At 48.7% G+C, this 27,777-nt stretch overlaps 1 protein-coding gene and 1 pseudogene across 1 annotated transcript; one reads left to right on the forward strand and one right to left on the reverse strand.

The window, feature by feature from the left end:
* Positions 1-1,185: 1,185 nt before the first annotated feature.
* B4GALNT2 (beta-1,4-N-acetyl-galactosaminyltransferase 2) lies at positions 1,186-26,657 on the reverse strand. Its single transcript, XM_059670696.1, has 11 exons — positions 26,501-26,657; positions 20,829-21,047; positions 20,190-20,321; positions 17,711-17,817; positions 14,614-14,651; positions 12,210-12,390; positions 10,831-10,917; positions 8,947-9,134; positions 7,750-7,890; positions 2,276-2,495; positions 1,186-1,679 (listed from the first exon to the last, which is right to left on the reverse strand). The coding sequence occupies exons 1-11, from the start codon at positions 26,512-26,514 to the stop codon at positions 1,474-1,476; spliced, it is 1,533 nt and encodes a 510-aa protein (XP_059526679.1). The 5' UTR covers positions 26,515-26,657; the 3' UTR covers positions 1,186-1,473.
* LOC132218495 (threonylcarbamoyl-AMP synthase-like) lies at positions 2,673-3,257 on the forward strand (annotated as a pseudogene).
* Positions 26,658-27,777: the final 1,120 nt, after the last annotated feature.

Below are 27,777 nucleotides of genomic sequence, written 5' to 3' on the forward strand. Positions count from 1 at the left end.
CAAGGACCCTAGGTTATTCACACTGAGCCCACAGGCAGAGCCAAATAAAAATTTGTGGATGGCAATGATGCTGGAGATGATGCTTCTGACTGTGAGCAAAAAGACCAGCCCACAACATTGCCACCCAATAACACTCAAGGACCCAACAGCCAGCCATTCTTTTGACTGAAGATACCAACCCTCTTTCTTGTGACATCTAAGGAAATGATGTGAGCTGCTGTACGTGCAAATGCTTCATAAACAGTAAAGCATCATACAAATAAATAATCATTATTGATATGGTTTTCATTGCCCTGGTCAGAGATTGGTCCATTTCTTTTTTTTTTAATTAAATCTTTATTATTCAGATTATTACAGTTGTTCCTCTTTTTTCCCCCCATAGCTCCCCTCCACCTGGTTCCCACCCTCTGCCCTTACCTCCCCCCGCACTGGCCTCATCCATAGGTGTACGATTTTTGTCCAGTCTCTTCCCGCACCCCCCACACCCCTTTCTCCCTGAGAATAGTCAGTCAATTCCCTTTCTATGACCCTGATTCTGTTATATTCACCAGTTTATTCTGTTCATCAGGTTATTTATTAACTTGATTTTTAGATTCACTTGTTGATAGATGTGTATTTGTTGTTCATAATTTGTATCTTTACCTTTTTCTTCTTCTTCTTCTTCTTCTTCCTCTTCTTAAAGAATACCTTTCAGCATTTCATATAATACTGGTTTGAACTCCTTTAGCATTTTCTTATCTGTGAAGCTCTTTATCTGACCTTCAATTCTGAATGATAGCTTTGCTGGGTAAAGTAATCTTGGTTGTAGGTTCTTGCTATTCATCACTTTGAATATTTCTTGAGTCTCAGTGTGCTTTTCTCTTTCCTTCTAGTTGTAGAATTTCCACTCAGCCAGCCTTCCTGTGGTTCTGGATGATGTCCGTTTTGTCTTTTTTTTTTTTTTTTAAAGAAATGCATTCTTTTTTTTTTAAAATATATTTTATTGATTTTTTACAGAGAGGAAGGGAGAGAGATAGAGAGTTAGAAACATCGATGGGAGAGAAACATCGATCAGCTGCCTCCTGCACATCTCCCACTGGGGATGTGCCTGCAACCCAGGTACATGTCCTTGACCGGAATCAAACCCGGGACCCCTCAGTCCGCAAGCCGACGCTCTATCCACTGAGCCAAACTGGTTTCGGCGTCCGTTTTGTCTTTTAGTTGTATTTTCGAAGTGGTTGTATGAGGCAGCAATTTCCGGTGTTAACCTATGCCGCCATCTTGGTTTCTCCTGATTGGCCCACTTCTAATGACCTCTAGCCTTTGATTGGTCTTTCCAGTAATTGAACCCATCCCATTTGCCAAACACACTATATGGTTTATTATGATATTTATCTTTTTTAGGAGTCCATGATTTGGTAGCCTGACCACGAGTTCCACTGTTCCAGATGCCCACACCAGTCAGCCTAGCGCTTTCCCGATGCCCGGGCACCTTTATGTGGAGCATTGGAGATGGTTCTTGAAGTAGTGGAGAGCCAGCTTGAACTGGATCTGGGCATTGGTATTGGCCCGGTACTTGCTGTAGGTCTTCTCCAGGGCAGCCAGCTCCAGGTCCACCTCTGGAGAATGGGCCTGGTGACCTATAATCACGTCTGGGCACGAACCCACGAACAGGCTCCCGAGCCCATCAATAAAGAACTCTGCCAAGACAGGAAGAACATGAGAAAGAAATGTGAGATTGGGCCCGAGATCCAGGACCATATTCCACATCTGGGAGGAGCGTCAGGGGGAGGAAACACAGTTTATACCCCTGCGGGGTTCAGCCCCAAGCAAAGCCACCTGCCCCATATTTGGAAGGCCATAAACAAGCTCATTTCTCGACAGAGATACGCGCAGAGAGGCAGAGAAACACGGATTGGCCTTCTAGCTGGACAGAACTGTGGACTCCCGGACTGAGGGAATAAGAGAAAAGAGAGAGGGGGCAGTTAACCAGTTGCAGTTAAACAGGAAAGGACTTCTGGAAAATGAGAATAGGAAGCAGGGTGGGGGGAAGGGAGGGGACAGAGCTGTAGGGAAAGGATGGAGAGGGTATCTCATAAAACCGGAGGCAAGAAATCAAAGAGAGGGTGAATGGGGAGGCAAGAGAGACCATGAGCTCCTTCATTTGGGGGGAAAGGGAAAGGAAACCCACTGTTGTTGGGCAAGTGCCCGTGATCAGTGGGGCTCGCCCTTGAAAGAACACACGTCTAGGGTCCGTTCATAGCCCAGCTCCAGCCGCGCCCGTCAGCCTCCCCACCTGAATGAGCCACTCGCTGCAGACGGGGGTCGAAGCCAACTCTCAGCAGCCGCTCCGTGTGGGCCAGGAAGAAGTTGACAACGCCACTGGTCACTACGCAGCTGGGGAAGCCGTCCAGGGGCTGGAAAGATCCTGACCGCCGGTGGATACAGTCCCCGTTCTCACCCTGCTCCAGCAGCAGCTTGAACTGGAACACGTTGCCAAGCACACTGCCGCCTACCTGGCCCGCGGGCGGAGAAACCCACATTAGAGAACATACTCGCCATCCACGCTGCCTCTGCCGCAAAGCCTTACTGGATTGAACTTCAGCGAGAATCACACCCTTGAGGGGACTGAGGGCCGCGGTGGCTGCCAGCGTGGGATTGAGTGAGGGGCCGGCGCCGGGGGCGGGCTGTGCTCTGGCGCCATGGTGGCCGTCCCCACGGATATGCTGTCCGGCCTGGCGTGCTCGGCGGCACTGGACGCCGTGTACCGCCTCAAGGGCCGCTGGCCCTGTGCCTGGGCCGCGTGGTCCACGTCTCCAGGTTCTGTCATGTGAACGTACCGGGGGCTCCGCAAAGACCTGTTACCAGGACCAGTGACCCTGGTGATGGAACGCTCGGAGGAGCTCCGTAAGGACCTGAACCCCTTCACTCCCCTTGTGGGCATCCGGATTCCTGACCATGCCTTCATGCAGGGCTTGACCCAGATGTGTGGGGGGCCACTTGCTCTCACCAGTGCCAACCTCAGCCCCCAGCCCAGTTCTCTGAATGCGGAGGAGTTCCAGGACCTCTGGCCTCAGCTGTCCTTGGTAATCGATGGGGCGCCAAGTGGGGATGGCAAGAGCCCCAAGTGTCACCTCGGCTCAACTGTGGTGGACTTGTCTGTGCCTGGAAAGGTTGGCATCATTCGTGCAGGCTGTGCCCGGGAAAACACTACAGATGTCCTCCAGAGGAAGTACGGGCTGCTCCCTGAGACAGGAGGCCGGGGCGCCAGGGACTGATGCCAGACACGACGCGTCTTGTCTACCAGTGGATGGCAAGGCCTCACTTGAGAGGCCACTGGGGCCACGGCGTCATTAGTCTGACTTTGAAGGCAGTTTACCTTTATGAGCACTGTAACCAGGCCCCAGAAGCGGGTTTAGCTTCACACCTGGGGAAGGGGGCTATAGTTATTGTCTATAATTTCATATGTCAGCCAAAAGCTGAATAGAGACTTTCAGAACATTCCTAGGATGCTCTTATTCTGATAAGCTTCTTCTCTCCCTCTGTCTTTTGGGGTTTTTTTTGTTTTTTTAAAAAATATTTTATTGATTTTTTACAGAGAGGAAAGGAGAGAGATAGAGAGTTAGAAACATTGATGAGAGAGAAACATCGATCAGCTGCCTCCTGCACATCTCCCACTGGGGATGTGCCCGCAACCCAGGTACATGCCCTTGACTGGAATCGAACCTGGGACCTTTCAGTCTGCAGGCTGACGCTCTATCCACTGAGCCAAACCGGTTTTGGTTCCCTCTGTCTTTTTAAAAAATTCTTGATACATAATTTAAATAACATTTGGAATCTAGTGAGAGTTGGTGGCATTTAAGGTCCAAATAAGCTTGAGTGCCAGTTGGTGCTGTTTAAAGGTCTCAAGTGACCAAAGGCTTGAGTTGTGTGCTCCTGAAGCTGGCACCAGGTTAGCATAAAGCCTGTAGAGTAACAGGCCAAACACACTTGCCTCTGAACCAGGGGCTGGTGGTGCGGCGTGCTGCATTGCCTGGCAGAGGGTCGTCGCTTTCTACTAATGGTGGGAAGTCAGCTCAGTTGGCAGGGAGTGGGATGGGGGATCCATAGGAAAATAAATCTCTCTCTCTTCAGACAGTGCCTTTTTTCTTATTCATAAAATACATTATAATGATACCATTATTTAAACCTAGTGTCCACTCAGCAGCCTTTATCTGCATTCATATGTATACCATGTATTAAACATAGTTATCCGCCTCATAGAATAAATATGTTGTTTCCTTTATTCACAGAACTGTGTGTTAGATCTGTGGGAAGGAATTACAAGACAGCTGCTAAAACTGACAGAATTAATAATCTAATTTAAATTTCAAAAAAAAAAAAAAGAAAATTAAACATAGTTATTGTTGGGCAAAAAAAAAAAAAAAAAAAAAAAGAATCACACCCTTGCCCTAGCCGACTTGGCTCAGTGGATAAAGCGTCAGCCTGCTGTGGACTGAAGGGTCCCAGGTTCGATTCCGGCCAAGGGCACATGCCTGGGTTGTGGGCTCGGTCCCCAGTAGGGGGCGTGCAGGAGGCAGCTGATCAATGATGGTCTCTCATCCTATCTCTCTCTCCTTCTCCCTTCTTCTCTGAAATCAATAAAAAGAAATATATATATATATAAAAGAATCACACCCTTTCTCTATCTACCCTTCATGCTGTCCTCCGTTACTCTTGTTGCTATTGCGGCCACAGCCTTCAGCATATATTGCAGGGTCCTTTGATCCTTCATTCCTACTCACCCCAGAAAAATCTCTTTGGTGGGAGCAGAAAGCACTCAACACCAAGCCAAAAGGGCAGACAAGTTCCCTGCTCTGCTTACCATACAGCAAGCTCACCCCTTCCAGAAGAAGCTAACTCACGCCCTTCCATCAGGAGGCGCAGTATTTGGGTGCAGGCAAGAGACAGCCTGCGCGTACGTACAGTGGTCTCTATGTGGAGTCTCCCTGGCCAGGCTTCTCGCAGCTTTTCCCAGTTTGTCTCAAGCTGTCTTCCTCCCATTCTCTGCTCCCCACTCAACTCTCTGAGCAGCTGTCCACATGCTCATGGGAGACACGTGCATTTATATGTCTGAGCCCAAGCCGAACAGAACCAGCCAGAACATCTCTTCCTGACCCAGCGTCCAGGATGGCATGGGGAAAGCCTGCTACCATCCCCCATCACCTGTGCTTTCCTTCTTCCTTTTATTTTTATTTTTTTAAAATATATCTTATTGATTTTTTACAGAGAAGAAAGGAGAGGGATAGAGAGTTAGAAACATCGATGAGAGAGAAATATCGATATGCTGCCTCCTGCACACCCCCTACCGGGGATGTGACTGCAACCAAGGTACATGCCCTTGACCGGAATCGAACCTGGGACCCTTCAGTCCATAGGCCGACGCTCTATCCACTGAACCAAACCGGTTTCGGCCCTTCTTCCTTTTAGTAAACGAACGCTTGGACTTTTAAGTGGATTAGATTAAGATACAGTTCACTATCCAGCTAAAGAAGATATTTCCCCATTTCCTTTGCAAGGTCTGGCCATGTGGCTAAGTCCTGGCTGAATGGCACTGATTTAGATAGATGGTCCTCCACTTCCTCGCGCCCCCTTTTACTCTGGCCTTGCCGCTGAGGCCCACAAGGATGACGGAGCAACAAGGGAAGGAAGCGGGTCCAGGATGACCTTGGAAGCAGTCAAGTGCCAGCTCGGATTTTGACATGAGTGGGACCTACACCTTCTCTCTCGTTTATGCTATTGTGATTCAGTCTCCAGAAAAGTAGCCAAGAGATTTCTTGGATGGTTTGGGGATTGTCCATCCGGAGTAAGAGTTAACTCTGGTCACAATGTCATGACCTCTTTCTTTTTTCTTTTTCTTTCTTTCTTTCTTTCTTTCTTTCTTTCTTTCTTTCTTTCTTTCTTTCTTTCTTTCTCCCTTCCTTCCTCCCTTCCTTCCTTCCTTCCTTCCTTCCTTCCTTCCTTCCTTCCTTCCTTCCTTCCTTCCTTTCTTTCTTTCTTTCTTTCTGATAGCTTCGTTGAGACATATTAAAATTGTATATGTTTAAGGTATGCAGCTTGATGTTTTGATATATGTTTACGTTGTGAAAAGATCACCACAATCCGGCTCATTAGCATATCAGTTGCCTTAACCTAAGTACCATTGTGTGTGGTGCAAAGATTTAAGATCTGTCCTCGCCCCAAATTTCAAGAATACAATACATATTGTTACCTACAAACACCTTTTCCTTCTCTTTTTTATATGTGAATTGACTTTTGATGGTTTTATTATTTTCTTCTGTTTAAAATGTCCTTCAGAAAAAAAATAAAATGTCCTTCAGGATATGTGTGCTTGTAAAGCCTGGGACCATTGACCTTTTTTAAAAAATATATATTTTTTATTGATTTTTTACAGAGAGGAAGGGAGAGGGATAGTTAGAAACATCAATGAAAGAGAAACATCTATCAGCTGCCTCTTGCACACCCCCTACTGGGGATGTGCCCACAACCAAGGTACATGCTCTTGACCGGAATTGAACCTGGGACCCTGGAGTCCGAGGCTCTATCCACTGAGCCAAACCGGTTAGGGCAGCCATTGACTTTTTTTTTTTTTTTCAAATGGTGTGTGACAGACCCAGAGCACTCCTCTCTTTCATCACACCATTCCAGGGAGGAGGTTAAAGTGATGTATACACACACACCATTTAAAGATGAAACAGCTCGCCGAAACCGGTTTGGCTCAGTGGATAGAGCGTCGGCCTGTGGACTGAAAGGTCCCGGGTTCGATTCCGGTCAAGGGCATGTACCTGGGTTGCAGGCACATCCCCAGTAGGAGGTGTGCAGGAGGCAGCTGATCGATGTTTCTCTCTCATCGATGTTTCTAACTCTCTATCTCTCTCCCTTCCTCTCTGTAAAAAATCAATAAAATATATTTAAAAAAATAAAAATAAAGATGAAACAGCTCTAGCCAGCTTGGCTCAGTGGATAGAGCATCAGCCTGCGGACTGAAGGGTCCCAGGTTTGATGCCAGCCAAGGGCACATGCCTGGGTTGCAGGCTGGATCCCCAGTACGGGGTGTGCAGGAGGCAGCCAATCAATGATTCTCCCTCATCATTGATGTTTCTATCTCTCTCTCCTTCTCCTTTCCTCTCTGAAATCAATAAAGAAATATATATATATTTTAAAAAAAGATGAAACAATGGTGGATTTTTTTTATTTCATCAAAAAAAAGTAAGTATGAAAAAAAAGAAGCCCAGTGCTCACAGGTGTAGCTCAGCACTTGAGCGGCGACCCAGGAACCAAGAGGTCGCTGGTTTGATTCCAGTCAGGGCACATGCCCGGGTTGCAGACTCGATCCCCAGTAGGGGTGCTTGCAGGAGGCAGCAGATCGATGATGTTCCTCTCCCATTGATGTTTCTATCTCTCTATCCCTCACCTTCCTCTCGCTCTAAAAAATAAAATCAATAAAAATGTATTTTTTTTAAAAAGTAAGTATGGAGGCAGAGACAAAATTCAAGCACATCTCCTGAGTCCTGGTGTGACACCCTCAAGCCCAGAGTTGGGCTGGCTATTCATCTCTTGCATCAGCCCCTCTCCCTCACCTTCCTTCCCTCTTCTCTCCTCTTTCTTTCTTTTTTCTTTTATTTTCTCCTCTTCTCTCACATACTTTCCTCTCTTCTCTTCTCCTCTCCTTCCTTCTCATGACTCTTTCTACGGGTTGCAACTGGGATCAAACTGGCAACTATCCCTTACCACATCCAGCTCCGTTTTCTCCAGAACGTCCACCAGCCTCTCAATCTTGGTCTTGTTGGTGAAGAGAAAGTCATCGTCCACCCAGAGAACATATTTGGTGGTGACCTGAGATATGGCGAGGTTCCTGCCAGCAAACCAGCCCTGTAGGTGGAATGAGGTTAGATCAGTGGTTACCATTAGAATAGTCACTTGGGCCCTAACCGGTTTGGCTCAGTGGATAGAGCGTCGGCCTGCAAACTCAAGGGTCCCAGGTTTGATTCCGGTCAAGGGCATGTACCTTGGTTGCGGGCACATCCCCAGCAGAAGGTGTGCAGGAGGCAGCTGATCGATGTTTCTCTCTCATTGATGTTTCTAACTCTCTATCCCTCTCCCTTCCTCTCTGTAAAAATACAATAAAATATATTTTTTAAAAAAAGAATAATCACTTGGGGCACTTTCTCAGTTCCCACTAGCCAGACTGCACCCCAGACGAATTAAGTCAGAATTTGTGAGGGTGACTCCAATATACGGCTGAGATGGAGGAGCACTGGGTTAAAGGGAGTCCACGTCTCAGAGGCACCTGGAGAAGGACAGTGACTTCCTGGGTCCGAGATTGAAAGGCCAGGAAGCCCTTCCTCAGCCCTGTGCCAATGTGGACAGGTTCTCCATCCGATCGAGTCTCCGTGGCTCTCCTCCCATTTCCCCTTATGTCGCCCAGGAGATGTTTGGTGGGAGCAGAAAGCACTCAACACCAAGTCAAAAGGGCAGAGCACAACCCAGCATACACTCTGGTATGTACAGTATCTATTTTTTTCTGTGTGTCCTTGGAGGAAGCTGGGGGGGTGGGGAGACAGAGAGAGAGATAGCTGCCCCCACTTGGCTGGAATCATAGCGATGATTCCAGTTGGATCTGTATGTCAGGAATCCTTGGGACGTCAGACACCTCGAATCACTCAGAAGGACCTCAATCAACCTCCACGCCAAGTGTGAGGAAAGGCAGATTAACCGCCCATTAATACAGCAAAGTGAGCGTGGCCTGACTTCTCTGTGAGTTTGGCGTCAGCAAGGGGACTCGGGGGAGAGTCCTACCCTTTCCCGCCCCAGGACCCTGCTTCCTTGGGGAGGCCACTGAAGCAGCCCCATCCAGGGTGGGACCTGACTCTGGGGACCTCTTGTCCCAGGACCCAGGTGTCTCCCATCCGGGAGGGAGGGACATACCTTCCCAAAGGGCATGCTGTAGTACTCCACATGGCTGTCATTAATTTTCAAAGGCTCCTTGCTGTCATCCGCCACGATCACGGTCAAGTCTGGATAATACTCACGAACGCTCCGGAGCATGGTCATGAGCTTGTGGGGACGGAGGAACGTTTTGGTGGCGATGGTCACCAGGTCTCTGAGCTTCCTCTCTGGTCAAGAAAGGGTGGATGTCAGGGCACTGTGTTAGGGGAAGCCTCGCTGTCTTAGCTTACATTGTTTTTATGCCACAACCTCTCAGTGTTTGTGGGCCTCATGCCTCAGTAGGTGCTTAACAAGGGCTTGTTTGTCGGGTTAGAAAATAAATATATTTATGTATCCCTACATTTACTGAAGCACTGAGTTAAAGGGAGTCCGTGTCTCAGAGACATGGACTTCCTTCATGGTAGCTAAGACAAGAAAACAACCAAGATGTCCTGCACTAGATGAGTGGATAAAGACGATGTGGTCGTCATATACAATGGAATACGAGTCAGCCATAAGCAAAGACGAAATACTGCCATTTGTGACAACACGGATGGATCTTGAGAGTATCATGCTAAGCAAAATAAATCAGACAAAAAAGTCAGGAACCCTTTGTGATATCACTCATTTGTGGGATATAAAACTGAAAGCAATAAATGAACAAACAAGACAAGCAAAAGTTCATAGACACAGACAATAGTATGTTGGTTACCAGAGGGATAGGGGTTCAAATATATGGTGATGGAAGGAGACATGACTTTAGGTGGTGAACATACAATACAATACACAGATGATGTATTATCAAAGTGTACACTTAGCTTGGCCAGCAAGGCTCAGTGGTTGAGTATCGACCTATGAAGCAGGAGGTCACAGTTCAATTCCCAGTCAGGGCACATGCCTGGGTTGCGGGCTTGATTCCCAGTATGGGGGTGTGCAGGAGGCAGCTGATCAATGATTCCCTCTCATCACTGATGTTTCTATCTCTCTCTCTTTCACTTCCTCTCTGAAATTAATAAAAATATTTTTAAAAAAACATAATGGAATTAGCCCAACAATAAACAGACCAGTGCAAGCTAACAAAGCCGATTCAGACTGGTAAAATTCCAACATGTTTATTTCTGGGATTTCAATTTGATTCCACTGATATATCTATCTATTCATGCTCCAGTACTATTCTGTTTTTATTACTTATTTTTTTAAATATAATATATTTTTTATTGATTTCAGAGAGGAAGGGAGAGGGAGAGAGAGAGAAACATCAATGATGAGAGAGAATCATTGATCAGCTGCCCCTTGCAAACCCTCTACTAGGGATCCAGCCCGGAACAGAATTGAACTGTGACATCCTGTTTCATAGGTCAATGCTCAACCACAGAGCCACGCCAGCTGGCGCTATTACCTATTAAAATGTTATCATTCCTTAGGTCTTTTTCAAAATAAGCACAACCATATAAAAAGTTAAATGTAATTAAGCAATATTAGAGCAATGTGTCCTAGAATTGTTTTCCTCCCAACAAGCGTGTCAGGAATCATATCTAAACTGTTATTTTGGCCAAAACCGGTTTGGCTCAGTGGATAGAGCGTCAGCCTGCGGACTGAAAGGTCCCAGGTTCGATTCCGGTCAAGGGCATGTACCTGGGTTGCGGGCACATCCCCAGTGGGCGATGTGCAGGAGGCGGCTGATCGATGTTTCTCTCTCATCGATGTTTCTGACTCTCTATCTCTCTCCCTTCCTCTCTGTAAAAAATCAATAAAATATATTTTAAAAAAAATAAATAAAATAAACTGTTATTTTGGTCCATTCTCATCTCCATCTCAGGGGACCTGAATTTCACCAATAGCTCTACAGGATGCCACCATGCAGCCCCGGGGCAAGGGCCTTACCTGGTCCAGGGTCATATAACTTGGGTATGACGGGATGGCGAATGGTCACTGGAAACTTGGCTATTGAGGACTTGGACATCAGACTCACTGGAGGGAGAAATAAGGTCAGGGCGGGCAGCACCGTGTCTGGGTCGCTCCCCATGCTGCCCCAGGGAAACCCATGCAACGCGGGAGTGAAGGTTTGGTAGACAGTGTCCTGGCTGGGGTGAGACTGAGGACCTAATGGAGTCGGTGGCCTTCTGGCTCCTGATTTACTGTGTGTCCCTGGGGCCACCTGCTGAGCACCTCCCAAACTCACGTTTCTTGCCCTTGTGAGAATCTACTGGGGTGGACAGGGTGTGGAGTCACAGAGTCCGGATTATCTTTGACTTTGCCATTGTTATCTGAAATGCCTTGGGTAAATCGCTCAGTCTCCTCCAGCTACAAGACCAGGATAATAATACCCGCCCTATTTTCTTTCACAGGGTCATTCTGTGAAAGGAAGCGTTTGAACACCCGAAGGCCGGGAGAACTGGCTCTTTAGTGTGCGGTCACGGGTCATCTGCCCCATGTTTCATTTCTTTTTGTTGAGGTCCTGGGAATGCATTCTGTGTAGCTAGTCAAAAGAGAAAGGGGTGCCCAGTTTGGCTCAGTGGATAGAGTGTCGGCCTGAGGACTGAAGGGACCCAGGTTCAATTCCGGTCAAGGGCACATGCCCAGGTTGCGGGCTTGATCCCCAGTTGGGGAAGTGCAGAAGGCAGCTGATCAGTGGATTCTCTCTCATCATTGTTGTTTCTATCTCTCCCTCTCCCTTCCTCTCTGAAATCAATAAAAATATATAAATTAAAAAGAGAGACAGAAAGGGGTGACTGATTCATCCAGAAAGAAACGGGGCTGCCCTGAGGATGGCAGGAATTGTTCTCCAGGGAATTCCTGGGGTGGAGCTTGGGGGAGGGGGTTGATTGGGAAGGAGGAGTCAAAGCCACTGTCCTTTGGACTGGGAGTTTCCCCACATCCCCTTTCCGGTTAATACCCAGGACAATAAACGGATGCATAGACTGGCCCCCTCCTCTACCGCAGCTGAAGTCTTCAGCTTTGAGAGCGATAGAGAATAGGGAACAGAACTGGAGGTTTCCAGGTGCACAGCATGAAAGATCCGTCCTTATAGACGAGAGGAGGCTCTTCACCTGTCCTTGCCTGGAGTCCCTTCTATGGGGTCAGTAGCAACGTGGGGATAGTATTGGGTACAGTAATTTGGAAGTTAGGTGTCTAGGTTAGAAATAGGAGCAAGGGAAGCATCTTCCATGCAGGCAGGCTTCCTGGAGGAGGAAGACTTGGAGAGGGCCCAGTGGTGTTTCCCGGCTCCCTCAGCATGTTGCCATCCAAGGACAGGATCTCACCCACATCCACCCTGTGGTGCTGGTACACCGTGCTGGTGTAGGTCACGTGCTGGAGGACGAAATTCAAAAGCTTCCGGTCACTGGTCGAAATGGTCAGCTGCTTCTGGCCTCTTCCCCGCACCACACTGTCTGGGAGGTCAGCGAGGGTGTTGAGTGTCCCCAGAGAAGCTGTCAGGGTGACCTAAGGTGGGTGAAATACAAAGAAGCTAAATGCAAGGAAAGGCACATACCCAACATGGCCTGCAGGGGGCAGAGCGTATTAGGGTGAGAGGAGAAGCTCATGGGTGCCCCAGAAGCTAGGGCCTGGCTCTGCATGTGTCCCTGCTCTGGTCACAGCAAAGGAGAATTTAGCCCTGGGGCCTGGTGCATTCAAGGGCAGTTCCTTTTCTCTTCTTATCTGTTGGCTTGCAGAACACCATTCTTTTGACTTCAGTTTGCCAGCTCCTCCTCTATAAGACCTCCAAATGGCCCTAGCTGGTTTGGCTCAGTGGACAGTGCGTTGGCCTGCAGACCGAAGGATCCCAGGTTCGATTCTGGTTAAGGGCACATGCCTGGGTTGTGAGCTCCGTCCCCATTGGGGGCTGTGCAGGAGGCAGCAAATCAATGACTCTCTCTCATCACTGATGTTTCTATCTCATTCTCCCCCTCTCTTCCTCTCTGAAATCAATAAAAGTATATTAACAAAAATAAATAAAACTCAGAATGGAGCTGTTCAGGGCTTGACTCTGCACTCTTTGCCTTCTTATTCTAACACCTTCTTGCTAGAAGATTTCATCCGTTCCCATGGCTTTAAATACCACCCCTCTGCTGATGGTTTCAACATTTGTGTCTACAGTTCATCTCTTTCTGAGATCCAACTCTCTGGTTGGTTGCCCTGCTAGGAAGTTTCACAAGCAAATCAAACTGATATCTTCAAAATGGAACTATTGATTTCTCTCTATAAGCCTCTCCCTGCCTCGTGAATGGCACCTTCATCCGCTCAACTGCTCAAGTCCCCAAGTGGAAGTCGTTGCTGTTCTGCCAGTTCCCTCACACCTACAGCCAATCTGCCCTTGACCAGAATCAAACCCAGGACCCTTTGGTCTGCAGGCCAACACACTATCCACGGAGCCAAACCAGCTAGGGCCTTGCTGAAAGCACTTCAGTCAGTCAATGGATATATATTCTGAGATCCAAATTACAGGCACAGCGGGGAAAGTTGTGAATAAGACAGATTCCTTGCCTTCAAGAAACTTATAGTCTACTAAAGGCCTGGTGCATGAAATTCATGCATGGGTAGGGTCCCTAGGCCTGGCCGGCGATCAGGGCCGATCTGTGAGGTGACTGGCGGGGCAATTGGGGGCCCACCCCGCTGCACCTGCCTTGGCTGGCCTGGGGCCTATGGGCTGGGAGCAGCTTGCATCTGCCCCCTGGTGGTCAGTGCACGTCATAGCTACCAGTCATTCCACTGGTTGGTCCCCTATTTGGTCAATTTGCATATTAGGCTTTTATTATATAGGATTGGGGAAGAGAGGCCATAAGCATATCACAACGCATATGAGGTAGTTCAGGTACAGATAAGTGCTATTAGAAGATAACAGAGGCCGAAACCTGTTTGACTCAGTGGATAGAGTGTTGGCCTGTGGACTGAAAGGTCCCAGGTTCGATTCCGGTCAGGGGCATGTACCTGGGTTGCGGGCACCTCCCCAATAGGAGATGTGCAGAAGGCAGCTGATCAATGTTTCTCTCTCATCGATGTTTCTAACTATCTCTCTCCCTTCCTCTCTGTAAAAAATCAATAAAATATATTTTAAAAAAAGAAGGTAACAGAGAACTGAGAAAGTGACAGAAGCAGGTGGCAGAGGGCTTACTGGTAGCTGGGGGTGGAGACAGAGGAGGCTTCTAGTCATTCCAACCTCTGTTTAACATACAGAGGTGAGAAAACGAAAACTACATTTCCCAGGCTCCTTTTTAGTTAGGGCTCTTGTGATCTACGTCCCACCAGTCGCATGTACTTGCAGAGACCTTGATTTGGAGCTCTGTTAAGTGGGGAAAGCGGGCAGGGCACAGGGCATCCATCTCAGAGGCGCTAGCCCTGGCAGAGGCAGCACAACGCAGGAGCCGGAGCCATGGCTGTGGCAGCAGCGTCCTCTCGCAGCGGAAGCAGCAGCACTGGCCGTGGCTCAGTGCCTTGGCGCGGTCTCGGAAGGCCTCCCTGGAACTCCAGCCACTCCCTCGGCTGGAAAACGTGGGCCTTGCATAGGCACCCTCCCCTCCCCCTCACCTCAGACTCGCGTCTGATGTTTCATCTGGATGGGGGCTCCGTGAAAATCCGAGACCAGCCACCACTGGGGGGAGGGGGTGGGCAGTGAGCCAAGGACAGGATGCCAAGTGCACAAAGGGACTGGGAGGGGGGGGCTCTTGCCTTATAGTTGGGGGCACTGGGTCCATCAAACTGCAGACCTGGAGGACACAGGGAAAAGGAAAACAAAACAAAAAGTCATCTGGGAGGATTCCATGGGCTCTCTGAGGCTCACACCTTCTTGGCTGCCTCCATGTCCTTCCAGAGCCCCTTCAAGTGTTCCCTCCTACCCAGGGTGTCTGCTGGCAGACTCCCCTCTCCCCAGGGTTCTGCTAGACGCTTTCCAAGGTCCTTCCAGCGGTTCTAAAACCCCTGATGCCACCCTCAGCTTTGGATGGGTGCTGTGAATTAATCCAGTCCCTTCCAGGTATCTGTTACTGAAGGGAAGGAAGCAATGGGTTAATAATGAACCAGCCTGCCCGGTCTGCATGGCTCAGAGGTTGAACGGCGACCTATGAACCAGGAGGTCATGGTTCGATCCCGGTCAGGGCACATGCCCAGGTTGTGGGCTCAGTCCCCAGTGTGGCATATGCAGGGGGCAACCAAACAGTGACTCTCTCTCATCATTGATGTTTCTATCTCTCTCTCCTTCTCCCTTCCTCTCTGAAATCATTAAAAAAATAAGAATAATGAATCATCCATATATGGAGCACCTAGAGTAGTCAAACCCATCAAGACAGGAAGTAGAATGGTGGTTGCCAGGGGCGGGAGGGAGAGGGGAGGTAATGTTAAATAGGTGCAGAGTTCCAGGGGGGAGATGAAAAAGTTCTAGAGATGGATGGTGGTGCCGGCTGCAGAACAATGTGCATGTATTCAATGCACTAGAACTGTGCACTTAAAATGGTTAAAAGAGTAAATTCTGTTATGCATACTTTACCACAACAAAACATGGATCATCCAAAGGGTCATATTATTTTTAAATAACCATTCAAAAACACTAACAATGAACCCCAAGTGTATTTACTTTAGCATCTTATCATATGACTAGTTCAAGCTCTCCTTCAAACATACCCTCCTCTGTGGCCATAGGGACCTTACTGAGCTCATCTGGGAAATTGGCAAAATCACATTTACCTCACAGGGCTGTGCTGCTGGACTAGAGGAGTGTGTAAAAGCTTTTTAGTTGTTTAAAACACAAATAGTTACTTTGCTTCTAGAAAATAGTGCTGCTTGTATCGGGGCCAGAGCCCCCCTCAACCATCAGCTCTTCCTCTAGGGTGGGGATGTCAGGGGCCCTGTGTGTGCAGCAGGTGCCTAGAGAGCCAGGCCCGGCATGGACGCTTCCTTCCTCAGGTCTGATGCCGACCCCCCTGCACCTTCTCCCCACCTCCACCCTGCGTGAGGGGGGCCTGGGAGCACCAGGGCAGACCACCCCCCAAGGGGGGTCCAAGTAAGCACCCTGGATCAGCCAGGCCCTCAAGCTGAGGAGCGTTAATTCCTGGAGATGGCCTGCGCTTTGCCTGCTCCCTAGATGCTGTAGGACAGCGCTCGGCAAACTCCTTAGTCAACAGAGCCAAATATCAACAGGACGACGATTGAAATGTCTTTTGAGAGCCACATTTTTTAAACTGAAACTATATAGGTAGGTACATTGTTATTAATTTAATTAGGGTACTCCTAAGGCTGAGGAAGAGCCACACTCAAGGGGCCAAAGAGCCGCATGTGGCTCGAGAGCCGCAGTTTGCCGACCACTGATCTAAAGAGTAAGTTCATTAAACTAACTTACCCTGAATCTTTCTTGGACTTTGCACCTCCAGAGGCCGGGGTCAGTTAGCATTTAAACTGCAGCCAGGATATTTCCTCAGCTGTCAGCTCATCTGTCTCATAGCCACTGATGGTTTACAAATTCTGCTTAAGCTACTCAAAAACAAAAGAACCTCACTTGGCTTTCTGATCAACGAGGTCATCTTTACAGTCTTCCTTCGGCCTTGGTTCCTTCCTATAGTGTGGTTTTGCCAACTTACTACAAAAAACACACTTCTGCCGAAACTGGATTGGCTCAGTGGATAGAGCGTCGGCCTGCGGACTGAAAGGTCCCAGGTTCGATTCCGGTCAAGGGCATGTACCTGGGTTGCGGGCACATCCCCACTGGGGGATGTGCGGGAGGCAGCTGATCGATGTTTCTCTCTCATTGATGTTTCTGACTCTCTATCTCTCTCCCTGCCTCTCTGTAAAAAATCAATAAAATATATATTAAAAAAAAACAAACACTTCTGATGTTATTTTTTCTTAATCACAAAATGGCGCTGAGAGAAAATCATGGGCTTGAAAGTTAGTTTAAACAAACAGAAACCCCTACATTCAAATCCCAAGTCTACCATTTAAGAGTATAGGCAATTTAGTCAATTTCTCAGCTTCATCTGAGAGATGGCAATAAATATACCTACCTACCCAAAACTGTCACAAAGAGAGAGCACACAACCTTTTTTCAAAACTTAGAGCTATAGTGTTACGTTCGCTGAGGTCAACCCCTTCCAACTCTCCCATCCACACTCCTCTTGTATACTTGTTTCGTCTATCTCAGTGATGGCGAACCTTTTGAGCTCGGCGTGCCAGCATTTTGAAAGACCCTAACTTAACTCTGGTGCCGTGTCACATATAGAAATTTTTTGATATTTGCAACCACAGTAAAACAAAGATTTATATTTTTGATACTTATTTTATATATTTAAATGCCATTTAACAAAGAAAAATCAACCCAAAAAATGAGTTCGCGTGTCACTGGTCTATCTCCTTTCCGAAAACTGACTTCTGCGCATGGGCCACGAAGTTTCAATCGCACTGTACGTGTGCGCCCGCACATGGTATTTTGTGGAAGAGCCACACTCAAGGTGCCAAAGAGCCGCATGTGGCTCGCGAGCCACGAGCCGCGGTTTGCCGACCACTGCTGTAGGACACCAAAAAGCCAATTATGTCCTAAGATTCCTTGAGGCTCACAGATATCTGTCCTCTTCGGTGTCATCTCATAGCCCCAGGGAGGTCACAGCTACTAGGGTGATCTCCAGTGGTGGAAACAGTGATATTAACATTAAATGAAATCATTTCAAACTTTTTGCCTGGTGCTGGTACCCAGCAGGTACTCAGTGAATGATTGCTCCCTCTTTTGCTTAAGAAGGAATAGGAAAGTTGCCCAAGTCCACTCAGGATGGGGCGCACCTACCTGGGATGGGAACCGTATGCAGGGGCATCACCTCCACCCCGTGGACCGGGTACCCAAAGGGGAGGTTGGGCGGAGCCAGCAGGGGCGGTGGGCGGGGCAGCCCTTCCCTGCAGAGAAAAGGAACTGTTAACAGCTGCCCTGACTCCCTTCCCTGGTTAGTTCTTAAAGTGGTGCCTGTGCCCCCAGCCTTGGGCGGCCAATGCGGAGAAATGGAAAGTAGATTGTACCCATCTCCCCTCCGCCCTCCCCTCCTCCATGTCGCCCAGACTCTTAACTCCACAAACAAACTGAGCAGTTTACAACAACGCGCACAAAAATCAAAAATCATGACCAGCAAAAAAGAAGAAACAAAATAACCAGGCTGTAGGGGCCAGCACAGCTGCAGCCGCTGAGCACCAAAGTCACCTGTGGTTTTAATGATTTCATTTAAAGTCGCCTGGTAGCCAGGGTATAAAATGATGGTCAGGACTCGGGTCTTCTTAAAGGGGCAGAGGAGACCAATTCCTGGAGGGAAGTCAAACTTTCCCTGGCTCTGCACCAGAACACAAAGTGTATCACAGGAAACGGTGTGTGCGAGTGGTTGCCGTCCCCATATTTTCAGAGCAAACACAGTGATGACTTTCAGATGGTTTTGTTGTTGTAACGACCTTCAGTCAAAGGCAAGTGCATAACACAACCCAGTGAGATGGGCTCTTTGAGGGACTAAGGCAGCGGTTCTCAACCTGTGGGTCGCGACCCCTTTGGCGGTTGAACGACCCTTTCACAGGGGTCGCCTAAGACCGTCCTGCATATCAGATATGTACATGACGATTCATAACAGTAGCAACCTTACAGTTATGAAGTAGCAACGAAAATAATTTTATGGTTGGGTCACAACATGAGGATCTGTATTTAAAGGGCCAGAAGGTTGAGAACCACTGGACTAAGGTAACACGGCTGAAATGTAGCCTTGAGGGACCCAGTTTAACCAAAGATACCACCACCCAGATTACCTGCAAGAGAGATCAGACTATGGGAGCGAGTATTTATGGGAATGTGAAAAAGACAACATTTAAAAATGGAAAAGGACCTAACGAGGCAACCAAAAGAGGAAATGCAAATGGAAAATAAATACATGAAACATGCTCAGCATCAATATTACTCAGGGAAATGCAACTTTAAAAAACAACTACCTTTTCATTAAAGTTTAAAGGTAAGGGCTATGTAAGGTCATCCTGACCTCCCAAGGTTTCAGGTTCGATCTGAGGCATATACAAGAATCAACCAATGAATGCATCAATAAGTGGAGCAACTCAATGTTTCTCTCTCTCTCTCTCTCTCTCTCTCTCTCCTCTCCATTCCTCTCTCTCTAAGATCAATACATGAAAAACTTTTTTAAAAGAATGATGATATAATAAATCACAACAATAATAGTAGGTAATATTTTTGCAGTGCTTCTATATGTCAGGTCCTTTTTGAGTTACTAGTTCTCTGTATGTTAATACAATTCACCTTACAATAAGCTTCTTAAAAATATTTATTAATTAAATTGATTGGGGGGGGGCATTGGTCAACATGAACATATAGGTTTCAGGTGTGGGTTTCTGAGTTACAAGATCTGTGTATTGCACCATGTGCTCATCACCCAAAGTTAAATCTTCTGTGACCTTATATTAGGACCTCCTGCTCCCCCCACAATAAGCTTTGGAGGGAGGTATCTATTATAATTTTTCATATAAGATACTGAAGTGCTATGAGGTTAAGTAACTTGGCACCCAGCTTGTTCCAAAGTTAAAGTCCTCAATCACAAATGCTATTATTTTATTACTAGAGGCCCAGTGCACAAAATTCGTGCAGTGGGGGGAGGTGTCCCTCAGCCCAGCCTGCACCCTCTCCAATCTGGGACCCCTTGGGGGATGTCCGACTGCTGGTTTCGGCCCGATCCCCCCAACTGCCCTTCCCTGCTGGCCCGATCACCCCCAACTGCCTCCTGTGCCGGCCTGATTGCCCACAACTGCCCTCCCCTGCTGGCCTGATCGCCCCCAACTGCCCTCCCCTGCTGCAACCCACCTCCTCTTCTGGGACCTGCCTCCTCTGAGCAAGGTGGCGGAGACACTGGGACTGGCCTCCTCCGCGCTGCACAGAGCTGCAGGCCCCCCAGGCCTCACCGCGTAGAGTGGCCACTGGGCCCCCGCCTCCGCTGTGCACATGGCCATCTTGTGGCCATCTTTGTGGTGGCCATCTTGTGATGATGTCATGCACGAGGGCTTGACACCACCTAGGCTTTTATTAGTATAGATGTTTGATGCATGCAAAGTTTATAAATCTTCATTTAAGGGCTATTTCCTCCATTCTCTTTTCTAGGTTTATTCCTAATAGTTCCTCCCAGGCACCCTTGCAAGAGGGGCAGCTCCCTCCTTCTCTCTTTGAACCCATACCCTCAGGACAAAGTAGAGCTTTTGCTCCTCCTCGGATCGAGAGCCCTGGCGGTCTACATTACCTCCTCTGAAAGTGTGCAAATTCCGCCTGTCTCCTCGCTTTCACTGCAGGGAGGTCTTTCTGGCCATAGGCACCCTCAAAGTTGTAGCCCTGGCCTTTAGTTTCACAATGGCACTGATTTTTCGGGAACAGCCTAAAACAAGCAAGAAGACTGTGAACGTGACTGGGTGGGAGGAGGGGGGTTGATGAGTGAGGGGGAACCTGAGACCTTATCCCACGTGTGTCCCTCTGAGAAACCGCCTTTCCCAGACCCTCTGTCCTGGAATATTAGCAGAGGCCTCTGACCAAGACCCAGGGAGGGGAAGGAGCGGGGAATGGGAGGAAGAGCCGCTCTCTTGACTTATCCCCTGCACCGAACTTCTTTACACTTGAGAATCACAGAAATGCCAGCGGCATCTCAGCTCACCAGCAGAGGAAGCTGGAGGGACAAAGAGCTGGCAGTTAAATGGGCCCTCCAAGGTTTTAAGGGACTTGACTGAGTGTTGCAGAGAACAGAGGCTGTGCCCCGGAGACCAAGCCCTCTCCTGGTCCCACAGGAGGGAATTATTTGAACAACCCACACAGGTCAGGAAGGTAGGGAATCATCTGTAAGCAAGGGAGCTGTCAGACCAAGGTGGGAGAGAAAGGCGTGCTAGCTCACCAGATTCCATCGTAGGAAAAGAGGGACCGGAGACGTTCCTCGGGTAGAAGTTTTGGCATCTGGACAGCCGGATTGGAACGAGGGAGCACTGGATTGGGATGAGGGAGCACTGGGTGGAGGCTGAACTCTTCATGAAGGTACACACTTCTGAACATAAACAAAACCAGGCCGAATCCTAAGACGAAGGTAGACATCTTGAGGAGCCACAGCGAGTTATAGCTGTTGGGGCACAAAAAAGCACATTTCATTAAAATCTTTTTTTCTTGATTAGTTATTAAATGACTTGATGGTCATTTAATCAACACCCACAGGAATAACTATTTTGGGGTGTAGAGACGAAGGAGACTATTTACTGCAAATCACTCCGTTGTGACCTAGCAGGGCTGTGAAAACAGCACAGGGCCCCGCTGCCCTGCACTGGTCTGGTCCGCCCCATTCTGCTCCTGCAAGACGTCATTGTATTTCAGCTCCAGCTCCAGCCTGGGAAACAGTCTTGGTGGAAAGGGAAACCGTGCTCCCAGAGCCAGAGGGGAGCTGACTTATACAGACTTCTGTCCCCGCCCCTGGTCCAACAGTTCTCCATTTAATACAGTGTTAGTTTTGTAGTATGCAATTATTTCATCAGTAAAAAAATTATGCCTCTCATCCCCCTTTTTGTTACATCTTATTTATTCCATCAGCTAATTTTGCTGCATTGACTAGTGCTTTCCTGACAATGTTAAGTGATGGCAGTGGGCATACTTATCTTGTTCCTGACAATAATGGAATAGGAAGCATGATTTTTTGTAATTGCCCTAGAGGCCCAGTGCACAAAATTCGTGCACTGGCCTGCACCCTCTCCAATCTGGGACCCCTCAGGGGATGTCCAACTGCCTCTCGCAATCCGGGACTGCTGGCTCCTAACTGCTCGCCTGCCTGTCTGCCTAATCGCCCCTAACCCCTCTGCCTGCCTGCCTGATCACGCCTAACCACCTCTGCCTGTCTGATTGCCCCTAACTGCTCCCCTGCTGGCCTGATCACCCTTAACCACCTCTGCCTCGCCCTGCACTCGGGACCCGGGCTTCCCTCCCTCTGGCCGGCCACAGGCACCCGGGACCCAGGCTGGCTTCACCTGGGCTGGCCGCAGCCACAGGGGACCGTGGGCAGGCAGCTTTGCCCAGGCTGCAGCTGCAGGTGCTGGTGCCCAGGACTGCAGGGCAGGCGGCTTGTCCCTCTCCTGGGCTGCAGGCACAGGCACAGGTGCAGCCACTGGCACCCAGGATCACGGAGTGGGTGGCTTGTCCCTCTCCCAGGGCCAAAGGCTGGCTGGTCCCTATTCCTCTCTCCCCAGTGTTGAGTGTCTGAGCGTGATGGCATGAGGGCATGACAACCATTTGCATATTAGCTCTTTATTATATAGGATACTGGGAAATGAAAATGTATTCATTGAGAAACTATTAGAAACAGTAAGATTTTTTAAAAAATATATTTTATTGATTTTTTACAGAGAAGAAGGGAGAGGGCTAGAGAGTTAGAAACATTGATGAGAGAGATCGACCAGCTGCCTCCTGCACAACCCCCACTGGGGATGTGCCCGCAAACAAGGTACATGCCCTTGACCGGAATCGAACCTGGGACCCTTGAGTCCGCAGGCCGACGCTCTATCCACTGAGCCAAACCGGTTCGGCCTTTTTTTTTTTTCTTCAACCTGTCCTTGTCATAGTAAGATTTTTTTAGAGTAGCTGGAAGGTGAACCTGGTGGATGGTGCATGCGGGCAGGCTAAATAGCCATCTCAGTGGATAAAGAAAAATTGAATCAGCCCTAATTGGTTTGGCTCAGTGGATAGAGTGTCTGCCTGCGGACTGAAGGGTCCAGGGTTTGATTCCAATCAAGGGCGGCACATGACCAGGTTTCGGGCTCGATCCCAGTAGAGGGTGTGCATCATTGATGTTTCCATATCTCTCTCCCTCTCCCTTCCTCTCTGAAATCAATAAAAAAATATTTTTTTAAAAAGAAAAGAAAAACTGAATTTATTTAAGGGTGGGGGTGGGGGTGAGGGTGGGATATCCGAAGGGAAAAGCTGCACAGCACCGAGCCAAGGGGACATTGGGTCAATGACAGCAGCACCCAGGAGCTGGAGTTTCATCCTTACATGCAGTCACTGTTGGGAAACTTGTCATTAGTGGGGTTTGGGGGCTGAGCTGGTGGGGTTGGAATGAGATGGAATGCAGGTGTGCAATCAGATGCCTTCACGACAGTTTTCACTCCTTGTATGGTCTACCTCCTGGTGTCCAGCGAATTTTTCCTGGTCTTTTGTTCTCCTGTGGCGGGAAACTTACAAATGGCTGATAAGGATTGTATTACCCTATAGGCCTAAAAGTAGCTAGTTATGAAATAAACATCGTCCTTCCCCTCCACCCCCAGGATCCTTCAGTCCACAGGCCGATGCTCTATCCACTGAGCCAAATGGCTACGGCTCAACATATTTTTATATCAACATATTCCTATATTCTCTTTTTTTTTTATTTGCAGTGATCAAGTATTAATTCTGTCTTTGAACAAATAAAGAATTAAGCATTAAGCAAGTCACCTCTACCTTAGGGAGATATAAATAAAATGAAGATAAATTCCTTATTCTTGATGAGAATAACTCAATATTGTACTGGTGTAACTTCACCCTATATTACTCTATAAATTCAATATAATAATCACATACATGAAACCACAACAGGATTTTTTAAATTTCAGAATGTTTCTAAAGTGTATTGGAAGTAGCACATGAGAATAACATGGAAAATATTACAAATAAGAGGAATGGCTGTGTACCAGGCTGGGCTACCACTACATAATAAAATTATTATAAAGTTATAATTATTAAAAGTACGATGCTGGTTCTGAAATAAGCAAATAAGTGGGTGGAATAAACAAAAAAATGAATATATACAAAAATTTTAGGTGGTTGAAGAGTTCCAGGTTCGATTCCGGTCAAGGGCATGTACTTTGGTTGCAGGCACATCCCCAGTAGGGGGTGTGCAGGAGGCAGCTGGTGGATGTTTCTCTCTCATGGATGTTTCTAACTCTCTATCCCTCTCCCTTCCTCTCTGTAAAAAATCAATAAAATATATTTTTTAAAAATTTAGGTGGAATTTTCACTACTTTGTTATATATTTCTGTAGCATCTGATTTTCCAAAGTGGTATTCAAAAAAAGATAGGTGTATTTGAGGTAATCAAGTTATAGAAGCACTGGCCAAAAAACAGACTTTTACTTAACTCTTAGTCAAGTTTGACCATGTGATCAGATCTGCCTCGGCTTGGAGTTCTTTCTATCAAACCTGGTTCCAGCTAGGGACAGCATTTTAAAGCAGTCATTAATAGGAATTATGTGGATAAAGATGGCCAATAAAATGTTCAACAGCTGAATCAACAGTAACGACAAACGTTCTACCCCAGTAAAACTGACTGTTTTTGTGCCTAAGTGGGGGTGTTAAACTTATAATTGTATGGGTCTTATATTCTGGTTGGACCATATTTGAGAAACATTCAATAAAGAGTCAAAGTCCAATTTATAAAGTCAGTGAGAAATAAGGAAATGAGCCAGGCATCTGTGTCAGCTGATGGCCACTCGACCCTTCCAGGCAGGTGCAGCTGTTTAGCGCTGCCAAGCAGTTCTCCTAGTCCAGATACAGAGACTGGAGGGCAGTTTAGTCCTGAGTAAGAAGATGGTGATCCTCATTGCCCTGAGGGACTCCTGTACCCGAGCAGGGATGGCCCTGCAGACCACGGAAGCCAGTTAACCAATAGCCTCGATTTTTATTTTGCCTAGGAAGGTAGTCTCATGGTTTCTGTGGGCTTTATCTTTGTGTCTGCATCCGAACTTTTAAAAATGTCTGCACATTGAAAATCAACACTGAAATTAAAATGGTAATTGGACTATTACGAGAGCAAAGATCTAATCTTAGTTCATTTATGAGAAAAAACAACCAGGACACCAATTAATAAATGGGCACCAAATGTACCCATTTCAAATTCAGACATTTTTTGAATGAAAAAGTAAACTTAGAAGCAAAGGAAAGTTTAAAAGAAGTTTCTTTGGCCCTGGCTGGTCTGCTCAGTGGTTAGAGCGTTCATCCATGGACTGAAGGGTCACGGGTCGGATTCCCAGTCATGGGCACACACCTTGGTCATGGGTTTGACCCCAAGCCCCGGGCGAGTGCTGGAGGGACGCAACCAATCAATCTCTCTCTCTCTCTCTTCCCCCGTCCTCCCTCCATTACACTCTAAAAATCAATGGACAAAATATCCTTGGGTTGCCCAGCGGGCGTAGCTCAGTGGTTGAACACCGAACTATGAACCAGGAAGTCACAGTTGATTGCGGGTGGGGCACATGCCTGGGTTGCAGGTGTGGGGTGTGCAGGAGGCGCCGATCAATGGTTCCCTCTCATCATTGATGTTTCTATCTCTCTCTCTCTCCCATCCTCTCTGAAATCAATAAAAAAAATTTTTAAATATCCTCGGGTGAGAATTAACAAATAAATAAATAAAAGAAGTTACTTTGGAGAGAGGAACTCTAGTTCCCCTAAGGTCACACCAGCCTGCAGCTTTAAGATGGTAGAGAGATAAAGTTAGCAAACATCAGTTAAACCCAGTCCTTTTGTGTATGAGTCCAGCTGTCCGATTGATCAATTGTCCTTTGTTTTAACGCTCGAAACACATCAGACTAGGACACAGATGTAATACCTTAATCAATAAAGAAACAAACAAACATTAGACTCGCTCTCCCTCCTGGGAGCCAGCAGAGCCTTTCTCTTTTCCTTTTCCATTCCCGTCCCAGGCAAAAAATAAAAAACAGCCCTGACCGATTTGGCTCAGTGGATAGAGCGTCGGCCTGCGGACTGAAAGGTCCCAGGTTCGATTCCAGTCAAGGGCATGTACCTTGGTTGCGGGCAAATAAAAAAACAAGCATCATCTCGCCATATTTTCACGAGATGACTTCCTTGTACTAAATGATTGTTCCAGTGTGGGCAATTACAAGGGGAAGAAACTTTGGGGATAAAGAGGCACAAACTGTATTTCTGATCCTTCGAAGTAGTTGATAAACCTCCAAGTCTCCTTTCTCCGTTAATTATCACGCTACTCAGAGGCTCCACAGCGCTCCGGGGCACACACAGACGTTCACTCCGTGGCGAGGGGCTGTGCGCATGGAGCTGGAAATGGGCTTCCCAAATCCTTCCCGTTCGGGTGCTTTCTGAAACCGCGGAGTGGACGCAGCCTCCGCTCCCCGACCGTCCAGAGCCCGCGGCCCTCGCGCGGAGACCCCAGTCCCCGAGGCGGTCGTTTCCGGGCGCAGGAAAGACGCCTCAGCCCTCCTGGGTCAGAGCCTCCGGGTTCCACCCAGAGACCCGAATCCTGCGCTCCGAAGGCCCCTTTCCACCTTCCCGGCCTCGAGAGGCAGCCTCCACGTCGAATTTTTCAACAGAAAAAAAATGTTCACAGCAACAGCGTCCCCAGGCGCCGTCCCCTTCCCGCTGCCCTCACCTGCGGGGGAGGGGGCGCGGGCTGGACTCAATTTAGAGGACCAACCAGCGCCTCCCCCGCCCCGGCGTTCTCAGCCCCCGCGCCTGGCGCTCTCCGACGGCGCGCCCGCCCGGCCGAGTTTCACCTCCCGCTTCTCTGCGCTCGCGGGCCACTCACCCGCACAAGGTCATTCTGAATCACGCCGCCTCGGAAGGACCGGCCGAGCTGCTGGAGCCCAGCCCGGCAGCCTCCCCGCCGATTGCCCCGCCTGGCACCAACCGCAAAGCCTCAAGCAGGGCAGGTGGAGGAGGCCCGGAGAGCTCGGGTAGGTCCCCAAGTCCACGTCACCACCAACCCCCGCCCACCTCTGGGTCTGTCGAGGAGCCTAGCTGGGCGGCAGCAAGTCCAAACCTGCGTGCCGGCGACTGGGGAGTCCCAACCCTCACCGGGACAGACCAGCCCCTGGCGCGCGCCCCGGAGAGGTGGAGAGGGTGCCAGTAATGCCCACAGCCCTGTTGAGGATACCAGGTACGGGCTCGGCACTGGCCGCCTTATTGACGTGGTGCCATTTATTCGTCACAACAGCCCTAAGAGGTGAGTCCTGTTATCAGCTCCACTTTTAGGAAAAGGAAACTGAGGCAACGCGGGGATGATGAGCTGGGAAGTGGAGCTGGGATTCCACCCGCGTCTGGGTGACTCGGAAGCCGGCGCGGCGAATCGAGCAATGTGTGCCCCTCGGTCGGTCGCGGAGCCCCCCAGGCTCCACCCCGTCGGAGGTCCGAGTTAATTGAAGGGGCCTGTCTGCGGAGGAGCGCGCGGACTCAGCCGTGTACCCAAACCTCTGGATGGTCCGGGGCAGGGAGAGGCTGGACAGGAGCACGGCCATGTGCCCCCTCTCGGACAAGAGCGCGCGGGGGCACCCTCACTTCCCTTCTCCCTTCCGGGGCTGCGGGACCCAGGGGGCGAACCGCGCTTGGAACCCGGGGCGCACCCTGCAGGACGGCTGCCGCCCGGCTCCCGCGCGGCTCTCAGACCTCCCAGCCTCTAGCAGGGGCCTTCCTCCTTCTCGGCAGGTAATCAGGTAATCGGACTTTTCTCTCCATCTTGAAAGAACAACAGCCCTACCGGCTAGGGCCCTAGCCTGTTCGACTCAGTGGATAGAGCGCCTGCCTGCGGACTGAAAGCTCCCAGGTCTAGGGTACATGCCCGGGTTGCAGGCTCGATCCCCAGTAGGGGGCGTGCAGGAGGCAGCCGAAAGATGGTTATCATCATTGATGTTTTTACATCTCTCCCCCTCTCCCTTCCTCTCTGAAAACAATTTTAAAAAAGAACAAAATCCCTGTGCCCACTTCTAGTCTCCCTCCCCCCCCGCCCCCCCCCCCACGGGTTCACAGGTCCAGAGCCTCACGGCCTTTTCCCTTCCCTCCACTCCCCACCTCATGCTTGGGTTCACC

Source organism: Myotis daubentonii, chromosome 16, assembly GCF_963259705.1.
Source record: "Myotis daubentonii chromosome 16, mMyoDau2.1, whole genome shotgun sequence".
In the NCBI taxonomy this organism is placed as follows: Eukaryota; Metazoa; Chordata; class Mammalia; order Chiroptera; family Vespertilionidae; genus Myotis; species Myotis daubentonii.

Bases quoted from the DNA above. Each gene is read 5' to 3' on its own strand.
- B4GALNT2 (XM_059670696.1), bottom strand. The intron at 14,652-17,710 runs GTAGGTGCGCCC...TGTGTCCTCCAG, and splicing joins GCATACGGTTCCCATCCCAG to GTCTGCAGTTTGATGGACCC. The intron at 10,918-12,209 runs GTGAGATCCTGT...TTCTCCCTCCAG, and splicing joins GCACCACAGGGTGGATGTGG to TGAGTCTGATGTCCAAGTCC.